We start from the raw sequence: 16,723 nt of genomic DNA on the forward strand, positions 1-16,723 counted from the left end.
AAATATCTGGACTGACAAAACATTTCACCTTTATAGTAAGCTCATCCTAGGAGACACTTAAATATTAGGTTATTATTCAGTAGACCAATAGCAAAAAGACTTAGGTACTCAGTACTGGAGAACTCTATGAATTTTTTTTTCTTAGTGTATCATTCAGTGCTTGCTTTAGTAAAGTGAAAAGTATACAAGTATTCAATTATATCATAGGAATTTCTTAGTTTTGTGTGCTTGTTTTCTTTTTTAAAGTTTCCTCCTTATGCAACTAATGAAACTGGCAAAGTCACTGGTGTGAATAGAAGAGAACTTGGACATGGTGAGAAAACTATATGTGTTATTTCCAAAAATACCTTAAGCATGCTCTATTCTTTTTTTTTAATTTGTTTAATATATTTAGTTTTCAGCATTGATTTTCATAAGAGTTTGAATTACAAATTTTCTCCCCATTTCTACCCTCCCGCCCACTCCAAGATGGCATATATTCTGGTTGCTCCATTCTCCAGTCAGCCTTCCCCTCTATCACCCCCCTCCCCTCTCATCCCCTTTTCCCTTCCTTTCTTGTAGGGCAAGATAAATTTCTATGCTCCATTGCCTGTGTATCTTATTTCCTAGTTGCAAGCACGCTCTATTCTTAATGTTTTATATTCTGTATTTTAGGTGCACTTGCTGAAAAATCTTTGTATCCAGTTATTCCCAAAGATTTTCCTTTCACAATAAGAGTTACTTCTGAAGTTCTGGAGTCAAATGGTATTCTGATCTTTTTTTTTTTTCTTAGTGTAAAAGACTGAGTTTATCTCATAAGAGTCTACCTTTTCAAAAGTTATCTTCCTTTCTGCTGGGTATACTGTTTCTATTCCCCTGGCAAGATAAAAGTTTTTGTTGGTAAGATTTAAATAAGTATTCACTCTAATCCTTCTCTGCAAGTAATGCCTAGAGAAATGTATAAATTGTGTCCTTTAGTGGTTGTTCATGTTGTAATCAATCAGCATCCCTGCAGCCTTAGAGAGTCCCAGGGCAGTGGACTTAAAAAGGGTGGGATTGGTATTTAACTAAGGCTGGGGAGGTGTCTTGTCCGAATAGGGGTGGTGAGAATACATAAAGATTAGTGAAGTAGGAAGGATCTGACAAAGGCCAGTGCCAAAAATAAAATAACTCTAGGAAATTTTAGTAAAACAAGATGATTCTTCTGTTTAGGGGGCCTATATTTCAACAAACTGAAATTAGAAGTGGTAGTCTCAAAATAAGAAAATAAGAAAGTCTGTTTGCTTTCTTCCCTCTTTATTACACAGCGTGGTGGGTGGGCTGGAGCAGGATGTTTACTACTCTTGGGATAATAGAGCCTCAAAAATATTACTAGTTCTTAAGTAGAGCCTGGGGCATAGGTTGAGGCTTCAGACCTCCCTGATGATTCTGACAATCATTTTAATTCTTGTTACACTTCAAAGCTAGAAAAGTCAGCCTTATTGGGAAGGGTTAGGATTGTGTTTGGTTTGTTTCCAAATTTTAAAAAACCGTAGACAATAAATATTATGACAAATTTTTTAATTAAAATGAATGTTCTTGTTTTTATAAATTTTTATCTTAAATTTTTCTTTCTGCAGGTTCTTCTTCTATGGCTTCTGCATGTGGTGGAAGTTTAGCACTAATGGATGCAGGTAAAAAAATTGTGGTTCTAATATAGTGTCTGGCATTTTTTAATTACTGTAATGAAAAAAATAATATATGGTTTCTCTTAAATTGGGCTGTAAAATGAATAATTTTGATAAGGTACTCACTACTGGAGAACTTTAAGAATTTTTTTTTCTTAGTGTATCATTCAGTGCTTGCTTTATTAAAGTGAAAAGTATACAATCCTATTTGAATATGTGTCTATTATTTTTAATGCAGTTGAATAGTTTACTCCAGATTCAGGAGAGAATGTGTGTGTGTGTATACATTTTGTCTTTTCTAATGAAATGTAAGCTCTTTGATTTTTTTATATTTGCATCAGTATTTCCTAGTACAGTGCATAGTAGAGGTTTAATAGCTACTTATTGATAACTTATCATTTTTTCTCACTGTACTTGTGATTTCATCATTGTAGATAGTTTCAGGTGAAGAACTTCCTCTGCAAATACAGATAAGCTCTTCTTCTGTAACATTATGGTCTTAGAATGTCTCAGAGATGGAATTTAACTCAGGTCTTCCTGATTAGTGGCCAGCCTATGGCCACTATCTACTATGCCTTACTGTGTATATGTGTATCTGTACTTTCAAATGTGTATGTATAAGTATATGTGTATATACAGAGATGGGATATATAACCTGTATTTCTCTCTTTTATTTGTGTGTATATGTTTATATATATATTTCCCATATGTGTATATCTACAGAGCGTAGAATAAACTACAACTGAAAATGACTGAACAACAAAAAACTCAAATCACGTTACAAATAATACACACATGTGATAAAGAATAAACAACATGGTAACAGTATATATTTTCCTAGATGGTGTATAATATATAGGCATGTTTCACCATTTATTTACCCTAATTTTCCTGAACAGTTTAAAACAGGGGTTCTTAGCTTTTATGTCACGAACCCTTTTGACCATTTGAAGAAGCCCATAGGCCCCTCTTCAGAATACTGTTTTTAAACTCACTAAATACATGGGGTTGTAAAGGAAACTTAATTCTATTAAAATGCATTTATTATAATAGGGGAGGAAGATTCATGTTCCCCAGGTAAAGAACTCCCTGGTTTAAAAGAAACTCCTTAATATTTTGCATTGATAGAAACAGAGGGGGAGAAAGCAAGTGTGGTATAATGGATAGAGAGATGGCCATGGAATCAGAAAGACCTGAGATCCAGTCCTGCTTCTGACACATGTGCAACTAGTGACTGCTGGGCTAGGCACTTAACCTCTCAAAGTGTGCCATGCAAGCCCATAAGACTTTAAGTTTCAGAGCTAGTGCTGATCTGCATTGTTAGAGGTTTCCTTAATGAAATCACAGGTCCACCCATTCCCATTCTAATCCCACACGTGCACTAACTATTCCTCTGAAACCTTGTTTCACCTAATACTGTGTTTTCATGGAATCACTGTGTGTTTATAGATACACATACATATTTATGAATTCCCTTTTTAATTATAGGAGTCCCGATTTCATCTGCTGTTGCAGGTGTAGCAATAGGACTGATTGCCAAAAACAGTGCTGAGAAAGAAGGCGAAATTGAAGATTATCGTTTGTTGACAGATATCCTGGCAAGTATACAAAGTTTTTAAAAATATTTAGTGCTATTGGTGAGAAATTACAGAAGCACTTATTTAGAAGACTTATATTTTTAAAAATTATACTAAAATTTTATAGCATAAATTAATAGTATAACTTCTCACAATATACTCATAAACAAGTAATAAGTTACCAGTAACAAATTTGAGAGGAGAATGTAATTTTTAGAGTGAAAACATGTTTATTATGTGAAAATATTTGGAGTTTAAAGGTTCACAATGCCTAAGCATTGGACACAACAGCTAATAAAGGAAAGGTGAAAGAGGCACATTCTCAGAGGACACATCCAAAACTGTTCTTTGAAACTTTTATGAATATTCTATGACTTTTGTTTCAAAATATAACTTTTTAAATTTTTTAAGGGAATTGAAGATTATAATGGTGACATGGATTTCAAAATGGCTGGAACAAATAAGGGAATAACTGCATTACAGGTATTATTTAAAAATTAATTTTGGAAACATTTTAGCAAAGTGATAGATGTCATTTGATTCAATATGCATATAAAATTTCTGACTTCTTTCAGGCTGATATCAAATTACCAGGAATACCAATAAAAATTGTAATGGAGGCAATTCAACAAGCTACAGGTAAAATGGTATCCATAACTCTCTTTATATAATCTGTTCTTCAGTTTTGAGTTAACTATTAGAAAATATATTGCAGTTTTAATAAGCAAACTCTTGTCAGAGGAATTCTTGCCTGTATTTACTTAATGCTTTCATTTTAAATAATTTTTGAGTTAGAGACAGTTCTCGCCTTATGTAAATTCACATTATACAAATTCAACTTTACCTGTAGAATTTTGGAATATATTCACATTCAGAAAAAAAAATCCCTGTGTTAATTTTACTGTACATTACTGTGCTCTCTTTCTGCTCCGAAGCCTCCCACCCACACTATAACCCCGCAAAAAAACTCTCCAAATTAAAGCAGCAGAGCAGGCTCACAGAGAGATTGCTCTGCCACTGGATCAGGGGGCATGGCTTGATACCCCCAGTCCTGAGAGAGAAGACCTTTGCCCTGTTCCACATTACATAAAAATTGCCTTGCATATAAGTCTGTGGGAACAGTCCACTTGTGGAAAGCAAGAACCATCTGTATGTCATTTTTCCCAGTACTGTCTTTTAGAAATTTATATGTCAGATACCAACCAAAGCATAGATATCCTGCATAAGAATGGCAAGCAATACAACATAACCAGATCCCACTGTAACCCTTTTCAGCCAGTTGCCTGAGACCCAGATTGGATAGTTTGTTCAATGCTGCAGTAGATAAGTACGCTGGACCTGGAGTCAGGAAGACCTGAGTTCAAACCTGGCCTCAGATACTTACCAGCTTTGTGTCCCTGGACAAGCCTATTTAGCCTTATTTGTAAAATGGGGATAACAGCACCCACCTGCTAGGGTTGTTGAGAGAATCAAACAAGATAATATTTGAAAAGTACTTTGCAAACTATAAATTGCAGTATAAATGTTAGCTATTATTATGGTTGGAAATAAGCTAAGGGAATACTTGATTTCCTGTGATGATAACTTCCTGAAATATCAGTCTAATGCTTTCATTTTAAATAATTTTTGAGAAAAGGTCCTAGATCCAGCATAGAAGGTTCTAAACTTGTGTTGGGTGCTGGAACCAACTGAAACTTTATCACTCACTACTCAGGTTTAGGTCTTCCTCCAGAAGTGCCCAGAGCTTGACCCTAACAAATCAGTAAGAAAGTAGGCTAGAAGAACAAGCAAGCAAATATGAATCTCATCATAAAAAGCAACAAACCCAGAAGAGTATGACTCCAAAACATCCACAAAGCCTCAGTGAAAAATTCAGCTTGAGTACAAGTTTCAAGTAGAATTCTTGGAAGAGATAAGGCAGGAGTTCATCAGTTCACAAGAAATCATGAAGCAACTACTCTTGGCAGGTACTGTTCTAGATTTGGGAAATACAAAGATGAAAACAGTCCCTGCAACCTGTACTCAAAGAGCTTCCGTTCTGGGTAAAGAAATTTTAGCAGAGACACTAGTAAGTGAATACAAAATAATTCAAAGTGATTTCAAAAAGGAGATAGTGCCAGAGTTTGCAGAACACATTGCCTTATTTGATCCTTGAACCCTGAGACACTCGTGAAGCATGAAGAGAACTGGATTGGAAGCAGAAGGGATCTTTATTTCCATCTCTGCTTCTAACTGCCCATATGTCTTAGACAAGCCACCTCATCTATAAAATGAGGGGTGTTATAGGCTGGGCATGATTCAGGCAGTATATGCCTAGATAGATAGATTAATAGATACTATATATAGTATACAGACCTTCCAAGGAGGGATGGTCTGAAGAAGATAAGATTTAAACAGAAAAAAAAAAAAATACAAATGAAGAAAGCTTTACAGGCGCATGGAGTTTGGAGGGAAAGTGAACTGGACCACTTCGTCCAAAGCAAAAGTCGCATGTTGGAATGATGGACGTTAAAAAATTAGGAGATAGTGGAGCCACGATAAAGTTCAGCAAACTTCTCCCAGCCCCCAGGTCCCCCAAACAGATTTAGAAAATATACCAGATTGAATCCCCATCAGGAAATTGACAAAGAAATCATGACTTATTTTTCCAGCCTAAAAGCAGTCTAGGCAGACAGTGAAATCTATGGACACTGGGGAGGGTTTCTGGCCAGGAAACACATGAAGAATTCCAGTTCAGGAAAAATCTGTGTCCCAGGACAAGAAAAGGTCCTAGATCCAGCATAGAAGGTTCTAAACTTGTGTTGGGTGCTGGAACCAACTGAAACTTTATCACTCACTACTCAGGTTTAGGTCTTCCTCCAGAAGTGCCCAGAGCTTGACCCTAACAAATCAGTAAGAAAGTAGGCTAGAAGAACAAGCAAGCAAATATGAATCTCATCATAAAAAGCAACAAACCCAGAAGAGTATGACTCCAAAACATCCACAAAGCCTCAGTGAAAAATTCAGCTTGAGTACAAGTTTCAAGTAGAATTCTTGGAAGAGATAAGGCAGGAGTTCAGAAAGTATATTTTTGTAAATGAAATTCGAGTGCTAGAAGAAAATGTTTTAAAAGAAACAAGAGCTACAAAAAAAATTGGAAATGTAATTAACAACTTGTCAAAAGAGGTACAATACCTTGCCTCAGCAACAAACTCAAATCAGAAAACTAAAAAAAAAAAAAAAAATAGAAGAAAATGTAAAGTATCTCACAGCAAAAACCTGACTTGGAAAACAGATTGAAGAGAGATCATTTTAGATTATTGGTCTACTTGAAAACCATGACCAAAACAAGAGTCTAGCCATCATATTTCAAGAAATTATCAAAGAAAACTGCCGAGAGCTCTTAGAACCAGAGGGCAAAACAGAAATAGAAGAATCCACTGGTCACCTCCTGGGAAAAAAATAACTCCCAACATCATTATAGTCAAAATCAAGAGATTCCCAAGTCAAAGAAAAATTACTACCTGCATCCAGAAAGAAAGAATTCAAATAATGAGGAGCCATAGTCAGCATCATACTTGTTTTAGCAGCTACAACCATAAAGAAGTGGAGAGCTTGGAACACAGTATTCCGGAAGGCAACAGCTATTAGGCTTATGACCAAGAATAAAATTACTAGTTGATTATAATCCTATAGGAGAAAAATAGACCTTTAGTGAAATAGAGAACTGTTAAGCTTTCCTGATGAAAAGACCAAAAAGCTGCATAGACACACTGAAGTTCAAACACAAGAGTTAAGGGAAATACACAAAGGTAAACACAACGGAACAATGATAAAGGAATAAACAAATATAACATGCTTACATTCTAATATGGGGAGATGATACATGTGTCCCCTTTAAATCCTGTCATCATCAGGAGTCATAGAGAAAATCTGATTAAACAGAAAGCCTAGGAGTGTTTTTGTTAATGTTTTGAAGATTTTAAAAGAAGAATGGAAAGGGAGGGGACAAAAGGAAAGTTAGGAGAAATTATCTCATCATCTGGGAGCTCAAGCAGAAGTCTAGACAAACAAGGAGGAAGGAGTAGGAGTGGCTTAACACTTGAACCTCACTCCCATCTGAATTGGTCAAAAAAGAGAAGTACACACACACAGAGTGGTATACAGAAATAAGTAAGTTACTCAACATGGAAACAGAAGGGAGAAGGAGGAATAAAGAGGAGAGTACATTAGCAGAGAGATTACTCGTAAGCAAAACAAACTCTAAGATTGTACAAATATATTTATAGCAGAATGAACCTTTTTTTAAAAATTTGGCCATTGTGGAAATTTGGTTTGCTTGACTATAAATGTAACAGGCCTTTTATTTTTTCTTTCTCAACATGGAAGAGGGGGAAGTGGGAGGGAGAGAATGTGTTGTTTTTTTTTTCTTTTTTTTGCTGATTGAAAAAAATTAAAAATTAATTTTAAAAGTTTTAAGTTAAGAAATAGGGGATAGGGATGAGGCCTAAACCTGTAATTTCATTGATCATTGGGAACTCCCATATGAGGAAACACCTACTTACCAATGTGTGTAAGCACCTTTAACACTGAGAGGTTAAGTGACTTGGTGTCACACAGCCAGTTTGTGTCAGAAACAGGACTTGAACCTGGGTCATACTGGCTTCAAATCAGGTTTGATGCCCACTCTATCATGTTACCAAAGAAATAGAGGCCAAATTATGGTAGACATGAGTAATTTTGACTTTATCCTGTACATAATAATGTATCAGTGGGAAGTTGCACCCATCTTTTCAATAATATTTTATTTTTCCTCTTTAGTGGCAAAGAGAGAAATATTACAGATTATGAACAAAACAATTTCAAAACCTCGAGAAAGTAGAAAGGAAAATGGACCAGTTGTAGGTAATATACAAAAATTATATTAATTTCATTTTTTACTGTTAATATTAGCATGTTAAACATTCTGAATAATTTTTACTTTGAAAATATTTTTGCCATTATACAAAACTTCACCGAATTGAAAGATTGAAAAAGAATTTTTTAATGAAAATATTTTACCCTTCATTTTAGGTAATATAAAATTTGATGGTATCCTTGAATTTTAAGAAAATTTTTTACATGAATATACAAAGGTTCAGTGAATTCTTTGGCATACTGTCTGTATTAGAACTATTTCCACCAAAGTAGATTAGAACCTTTCCAGTTCTATGACTTAAACTATAAGGCCTAAGAAATAATTTGTTCAGGAAAACAATAAATAAAACATTTTTCTGATTTTATATTTAAACTTTTTTGTACCTATCTTTGCAGTAAAATGAAATATAACCTAAATGACCTAGATGTCCTATAGTTTTCTGTGCCTTTGGAATTTTTGTATTTTGTATTTGTTCTGCATTTTAGAAACAGTTCAGGTGCCTTTATCAAAAAGAACAAAGTTTGTTGGACCAGGTGGATATAACTTAAAAAAACTTCAGGCCAAAACAGGTGAGATACTTGTTTTCTGCTTTAAATGTTATTGGAGTATAATAAAATCGCTGTTCTGTTTTGAAAATGAAAGAATAGAGAAGTGGCATGTGAAATAGTTTTCTTGGCTGTATGTTTTTCATTATAATAATGAAGTATCCCAAAGTAATAAATGCTGAATCATCCATAATAGACTTCAGGACTATTTCCAAAGATGTTGAACTTCTACCATTCAATTTAGTGGACAATCCTTTGGAAGTTTTAGGTTTTGGTTGTTGGGGACAGGGGGAGGGTAAGGAAAGGAAGGGAGGAAAGAGGAATATTAACAAGTGATATAATTATTCTACCACCGTGGAGTTCTCCTTTTACTATTAAATATAACTGTTATTTTCACTGTGACATTAAATTTGCTTTTTTCCCACATTTAAAGATTATTTTAAGTTATCCTATTTAACAAGAATATATTTGAGAAGATATACATGTAAATAATATACTTGAAGCTTTGATCTACAAGATTATTTATATTTAATGTGTTACAATTTGCCACCTACCTGAGATTCCTTTAACCTGTATATAAGTATGGAAAGAAAGAATTTGAGGAAAAGAGCTACTAAAATAAGGGCTCTAAGGACTAAACAGATCACGTCCACTCTCCAAACTTTTCGCCACTTTGTGGGCAAGAGGGAGAGAGAAACAAGAGGGAAAGGAAAGTTCTTCAATCATTCAGTAGGAGAGTGAAATTAAAGGTTTAAAAATAATAAACATTTAATGAATGATTATTGATTGTTACTGACTGATAGCTTGCCACCCACCTGCTTCCTTTTCTCTCACCTAATATTCTTTACAGCCCCAACTATGCCTAACTCCTTTTGGATTTCTGCTGCCCTCCTCTGTTTAGCAGACTGGCACTTACTGGCATAGACAATTAAATTATGCTTTTTTTAAAAAAAAATTCAATATTATTTTAAAGTGTTAAATTTTTCATCTTTTTATGAAAGGGGTAACTGTTAGTCAGGTGGACGAAGAGACATTTTCAGTATTTGCACCAACACCTAGTGCTATGAATGAAGCAAGAGAATTCATTACTGAAATCTGCAAAGATGATGTAAGACTACATCTTTTATTATTTATTTTATATACTTTATATTTGTTCACTTTGTGAATCTGATCTTTATGGTTTATTTTTGCAGCAAGAGCATCAGTTAGAGTTTGGAGCAGTTTATACTGCCACAATTACTGAAATTAGGTAAGTCACTCTGGTAATATTATTGCAAAATGGTGGTTTTCAAATTACTTTAATTATAGTATGGTATTCTACATATATTAGACAATATGTGCATATGTACATAGATGTACATATCTATGTGTGCACAAGTAGCATGAGACCAAAGATAGAGTGCTGGATTTAGAATCAGGACGATTTGTTCAAATCCTTCCTCAGGTACTACTATCTGCATGACTCTGGACAAGTCCTTTAACCTGTTCATATATCAGGCAGCTCCCAGGACTTAGCTATTAAGTAACAGTTTGATATCTATTTTTGTGGAGAAAAGTCCACATGCTGACAACATCAGAAGTCTTTTGTCTATTTTTAGCATACATTGTTTATTCGCTTTTCTCTGCTTCCATATATATTATAGGTTTGTTCCTTATATTCAGCCAGTTAAAATTAATAGAGAAAGCTTTAGGAACCTCTGATTCTTGGTTGTAATGGCAGCTGTCATGTAGTAGTAGAAAGAACTAGAATGTTCTTAGAAAGACTAGAATATACTAGAAAGTAGAATGGAATGGGGAATCCAGAAACCTTGAGTTATAGCCTTGGCTCTGTCTCAGACTAGTGTTATGACCTCAGACAAGGCTGCTTACTCTGTTTCTAAGCCAGTTTACATATTTGTAAAATAGGGAGTTGGATGACTTGATTTCTAAGTCCCTTTCATATATAAGAATTACAACAAATAGCATTCCTTCATACTTGAGATTATATATATTTCCTTAAATGTTAATCTTCCCAAAAGAGTCAAGATACTCTCTTAGCATGAATTTCCATAATTCTTTAAACCGTTTCCATGAATTCTTAGACAAAAAGGAGTACAAGGAATAGCAGTGTTCCCTACAGGTTGTTAGTATATCCAATTCTATTTTGACCTTTCACTTCAACTTCTTGTTTTCTAAAATGTTTAATTATAATTTATGGCCTTTTTCAATGTAGTACTTTAATGCCATTATTAGTAGTCAAGTCAACAAGTAGTTATGACTATGTGCCAGGCACAGTGCCAAGCACTGAGGATACAAAGAAAGTCAAAAAAAGAGTCCCTGTTCTCAAGGAATCCACAGTCTAATTCAAACAACTATATACAGTAAATTGGAGATAATCACAGAAGAAGGCACTAACATTAAGGAAGATAGGGAAGGCCTTCTTGTATATGATAGTAGATTTTAGCTAGGACTTGAGGGATTGCAGAAGTCATAAACAAGAGGAAAAGAATGCCAGACATAAGGTAAAGTCACATAAGTGACCTAAGTCTGAAGATAGTGTTGTGTGCAACAAGGAAGCCATTATTGCTGGGTCACAGTGTTCTTAGAGGGGAGCAAAGCATAAGAACACTAAAAGGTTAGGAGGGGAACAGGTTATGAAGGATTTTGAATGCCAAACATTGGAGGTAATATGCAACCACTGGAGTTTATTGAGTTATATTGAGGGGATGGGGGGGCAGGGGGCAGTTGACATAGTCAGACCTGTACTTTAGGAAGATCAGTCTGACAGCTGAGTAGAGGATGAACTGAGGTGAGGAGGGACTTGAGGCAGGGAGACCAACCAGCAGGCTGCTGCACCTTCAAGTATGAGGCGACGAAGGCCTGCACCAAGGCGGTGGCAGTATCAAAGGAGAGAAGGAGGCGTATAAGAGAGATGCCATGAAGGTAGAATCACCAGGACTTGGCACATGATTGGATATGAGGGATGAGAGGAAGAAAGGAAGGAAGGAGTCAAGGGTGACACAGAGTTTTGAGCCCAAGTGACTGGGAGAATGGTGGTGCCCTTGACAGTCATTTCAGAGATGTTAGTAAAAGGGAAGAGTTCGGTGGAAAAGATAATGAGTGCACGTCTGGACGTGTTGAGTTTGAGATGTCTGTAAGACAGCTGGAGATCTGAGATCAGTAGAGAGATTAGGACTGGACAAGTAGAGCTGCAGATTGTTTGCATAAAGATAATAATTGAATCCAAGGGAACTGATGAGATCACCAAGAGAAATAGAGAGAGAAGAGAAGAGGATACAGGACAGAGCCTTGGAGAATGCTCAGTTAGCCTGCATTACCTGGATGAAGAGTCAACAACGGAGACAGAAGTCAGACAGGAGGAGAATCAAGAAAAAGCGGTGTCAAAAACAGACAATAGTATATCAAGGCAAAGAAGGTGATGTATAGTGTCAGAGGCTGCAGAGAGGTCAACATGGATAAGGCCTAAGGCCATTACATTTGTCAGGAGATCATTTTTAACTTTGGAAAGAGCAGTTTATAATACTGTCAATATTTTATTTACTTAAAAATATTTTAAATGAGTGATAAAAGATCCTTTTCTAATACTTCATTTTCCAAATGAGGAGTTAAGATTGTTTTTATCTTTTTTTAATGTCAAAGGATGAATGGAGGAAGGAAGTGGGGTTTTTTTGTAATGTGATGTTCCATAATCCTACACAACTTCAAAATATTAATTACAAGGAGATTAATTTTATAAGGTGCAACTTCCCGAAATGATTTTCTTATATTTATATTTTTTTCCAGAAAAAGCATATTATTATAAAGGTAAACAGAAAAAAAGAATCAGGAATATTTCCGAAAGCCTTCATTGATATTCTGTGGTTTTCCTATGGGATCCTTTCCCTCTTTCCTTTGTTTCACAAAAGGATAATGGCAAGTTCCAAAGTCCTTTGAAAAACTTCCACATAAAAACAAAGTTTCTGAAGACATACTACCAAGATATTTACAAAGTATGCTGTGAAAAGCTATTTTTAAAGATTAGGATTGTCCCTTGGAAAGCCCCAATTTCATTTTCAGTTAACAGACAAAAAAGCAATATTTTAATCAGCTTGGTTCTTTTTTGCAGAGAGACAGGAGTAATGATAAAACTTTATCCAAATATGACTGCAGTACTCCTTCATAACACCCAACTTGATCAAAGAAAGGTAAAAAGGGGGGAGGGATATTTGATGGGCACCAGCCAGAAAATAGGGCTATTTTAAAACTTCCTAGCTAGGTTGATAAGAATCATTCATACATTTTGTCTGAGTAGCCCTGGAAAATGTACATAAAATAAGGCAGAAGTGCTACTAATGGAAAACATGATTATTTTCCCAGCACTTACTGCTTATGAATATCCATGTTACGGATATAATCCCACATATCCTTTTAGGTAAAACAGACATCAAACCCAGGTGCCAGAACACCTAGTTGCAACCCTGTTTTTATTTTCACTAAGTTGAGACAAAAAAAAGTTTTTCCATTTAAACCTCAGTTCAACTCTATGTTGACAATTAAAGACACAGACTTCTTTTTTCAGGTTAAACATCCAAGTGCCTTGGGATTAGAAGTTGGTCAAGAAATTCAGGTATGTATATTGGCATTCTAGTCCTGAAATTATAACTTGTATGTATAACACCTCTTACTTTCAGGAAAGTAAAACTAAAAAAAAAAATTAAGGCTAAGGAAAAAAGGATGTTATTCATATGCAGTGTTCCTACAGATTTTTCTTTAAATTATATATCTAATATGTAACAATATGTATTCATCTTTGTGTTTATGTGAACAACCTTTTTTTAAATCAAATAAACTCAATTCAGCAGATGTTTATTAATGGCTTATTATGTGCAAGGTACTCAAGTGCATACAAACAAATAAGAGATATACAGTCCCTGCCTGCAAGGAATTTATAATCCAGTAGGAGAAATAAGGCATTCATTAGCACTTTAAATAATCTGCTTTGACATGTTACTATAGGGTCAGATGATGAAAGTTCTCAAATGATAGACTGTCTGGATTTTATTCTGTAAGCAAAGGGAAACCATTGGAAGTTTTTTGACAAAGGATGTGACATGTTCAAGTCTGTAGTTGTGTTTTTTCATAATGCTTTGGGTAAATACATCCTTGCCACAGAATTTACCTAGCAACCCTCAAAGAAATATGGTACCTGAGACAGTATTTTTCTGTTATTCCTTCCATGATAATAAAGGAAATTCAGTAAAAGGAAAACAAGGCCAAGCCAAAGGCTAGAAGACCATGGGACCTAAAATACAGAAGACTTTCCTGATAAAGCCTTATGTCATTCCACTAAGGTAGAAAACCTGAGGAGTCTGGGAATGGCATAATATAGTTAAATCATGCTATATCCCAAAGTAATGACTAGATTTGGAGTCTAGGAGAAGGTAGAAAATTAATCGGTAAAGAAACATTTAATGCATATTTCCTACGTGCAGAACACTTATGCTGAGTAATGAGGATACAAATAGAAAAGCTAGACAATCCCTCTTCTCAAGTTGTTCACAGAAAACACAAATGAGTGGTTTCATCTTCAAGTCAGATGGAAAGGCTCCATGGTCCTCAGGGTATATTTACAAAGCAGGTTTATCAGGAATGCATCTTCTTGAGTGTTATTTCCATTCATAAAATCCATCTCTTTCTGATGTTGAACCGTTTGACTGGAACAAATAATAACTTTTCTATATCTTTAGTAGAGAAGACAAGAATAAGGAAAAGTTCTAATCTAGAAACAGAAGATAATGAAATTAGATTACTCTTTATAGAATACCTAAGTCATTGTCTCTAGAAAGCCATGTTTATCTAAGGCATCTTACATTTTTGTTTGATTTGAAAATATGGTTTTTATTTCAAGAGTAAATCTCTGTCCTCATCCACAACAGGTGAAATACTTTGGACGTGATCCTGCTGATGGGAGAATGAGGCTTTCACGAAAAGTGCTTCAGGCTCCAGCTACAAATGTTATCAAAACTCTAAGTGACAGAAGCAGTATTGTAATGGGAGACTCTGTTCCACAGTCATCCAGTTCTTCTTCCCAGTGATAATGTGAAAAAAAAAATGGGAGATGTTATTTATACACTGATCAAGATTTCAAAAATTCCAGAATGTCCTCTATTGTTCACATTTATATATAACATAAATATAATCCTAATACTTTGTATTAAAATTAGTTTGACTTTTCCAGTTAATATTTAATTTTAGCAGCATCCCATATCATTACCCTTTTTTTTGTTGTTTACAGTTATCTTTGAAAATAAGAGCAGCGTTTTTGTGCTCTAAGACAAAACTGCCACAGAGAAGCAGTATGGTATTATTGGGAAAAATAGCCCTGGAGTCAGAGGACCTCAGTTCAGATCCTTCTGATGCAATTCTCATTTAACATTGGGCAAAGAACTTTACCTTCCTGGGCCTCAGTTTCCCCATCTATAAAATAAAATGGGTTAGACTAGATGGCATCTGAAGTCCCATTTCAAGATCTGTGGGCCTCGAAACACTTTTACACCGAAGAGTAGAAATAAGAAATTGTAGAAATTTCCATTTACAGTATTAATGAGTTTCTTAAAACAGACAAATCTTTTTCTTTTTTTTTATCTAATCAGTATCAGTCTGCCAGCTTTTTATTTGTAGATTACCACATAGCCAATTCAGTGCATGCATGCATAGGCCAATAGCTGGTTCTAAACAAATCTGTAAAAACTGAAGCCAAATTTTATAAAAAGAGTAATCAACCTTCCCTTTACTTCTATTCAGTTTTTTTTTTTTTATACTACAGTTATCCCTTCCACATTATGGGGGTTAGTAGCAGGTGCTGCTGTGATCTGGAAAATCTGCATAAAAATTTTTGGCCCTCCCTTTGTACCAGGAAGAAGTTCGAATTATTATGGTGTTAAAATATAAAATATGTTGATATTGTACAATACTATACATATATTTTATGAATTTCTGAGTTTATAAACTCTTCTGTGTTATCTGCTGACTTTCACTTATCATCTGCAGCTGCCACAAAACTCCCCCAACAATTCTCATTTATTATGCCAACCCACAATATATCGAAATCACGACGGGGCAAGTCCCAATGTGGAAGGGATAACTGTTGTGAAGAGCAGCAGTGGCTAGTTTATTGACATGTTGGATACCTTAGAGCATGAGTTCTTAACCTTTTTTGTATCAGAGACTCCTTTGCTATTTAATATTGATCCCTTATCAGAATAAGGTTTTCAAAAGCATGGAATAAAACAAAAAAGGATTACAAAGGGAATCAATGACAATGAAATCGTTATTAGAATTTTTTTATAAACAAGTTCGCAGACTCCAGAACTCCTGCCCTAGAGCTCAGCTTTTGGAAATGAAGTTGCTTTTTAAAAATGTAGGTCATACCTGTATATTGAAATAACTATTTTAGAATAGCACCTTAACAGCCTACATTAATGCACATCCAAAGTTTAATGAATTCATATCCAGAAAATAGTTTTTTATACATCAAGTAAGATTTGGACCAATTTTTAAGTCTATATATAATCTTCAGTGAAGAGAAAAATGAATCAGAGGTGAAACAATCTGGGTTTGGATCCCAGTTCCTGGTACTTTATGTGTCACCCTGGTAAGTCCCGCAGCCTCTCTAGGCTTCATTTTCCTCACCTATAAAAAGAAAGGGTGGACACTGTCTTCTGAGGCCCTTTACAATGCCATCTTTATCATTCTACATGTTTTGTATAGGAAAATTAAAAGATTGCCAATAAACTAGAGTAGTCTTCTAAAGCACCCAATGATGATGTAATATTTTGAATAGAACATCATACGTAATCTGTCAAGCCTTTTTCTAGCTTGTTTGAGAAATATGCAAACAAATCATGTATAAAACTATCCATTTCAAGAAAAACATCAAAACATAAAATTTTTATATGTTCATTTTTAAATGGGGAATATAGATTGTATATAGGAATTAGAATTTAGGAAAAATAAAAGCTTTACAAAAGTTGGACCCACAATTAAAAAAGCTAGATTGTACTACATACTAGTTCATTG

The 16,723-nt window shown here is 34.8% G+C and overlaps 1 protein-coding gene across 1 annotated transcript in view; it reads left to right on the forward strand.

Annotated features, from left to right (window-relative positions):
- Positions 1-16,459, forward strand: part of PNPT1 (polyribonucleotide nucleotidyltransferase 1) — a 44,484-nt gene extending 28,025 nt beyond the window's left edge. The window contains exons 16-28 of the mRNA XM_036751755.1: positions 247-313; positions 655-744; positions 1,599-1,652; positions 3,135-3,244; positions 3,635-3,706; positions 3,799-3,862; positions 8,024-8,107; positions 8,606-8,689; positions 9,667-9,773; positions 9,859-9,914; positions 12,771-12,849; positions 13,224-13,271; positions 14,581-16,459. Coding sequence (XP_036607650.1) covers positions 247-313; positions 655-744; positions 1,599-1,652; positions 3,135-3,244; positions 3,635-3,706; positions 3,799-3,862; positions 8,024-8,107; positions 8,606-8,689; positions 9,667-9,773; positions 9,859-9,914; positions 12,771-12,849; positions 13,224-13,271; positions 14,581-14,739 — 1,074 coding nt within the window. The 3' untranslated portion in view covers positions 14,740-16,459. The remainder of the gene's footprint in view (positions 1-246; positions 314-654; positions 745-1,598; positions 1,653-3,134; positions 3,245-3,634; positions 3,707-3,798; positions 3,863-8,023; positions 8,108-8,605; positions 8,690-9,666; positions 9,774-9,858; positions 9,915-12,770; positions 12,850-13,223; positions 13,272-14,580) is intronic.
- The last annotated feature ends 264 nt before the right edge of the window (positions 16,460-16,723 follow it).

This window comes from Trichosurus vulpecula, chromosome 3 (genome assembly GCF_011100635.1).
Source record: "Trichosurus vulpecula isolate mTriVul1 chromosome 3, mTriVul1.pri, whole genome shotgun sequence".
Taxonomy (NCBI): Eukaryota; Metazoa; Chordata; class Mammalia; order Diprotodontia; family Phalangeridae; genus Trichosurus; species Trichosurus vulpecula.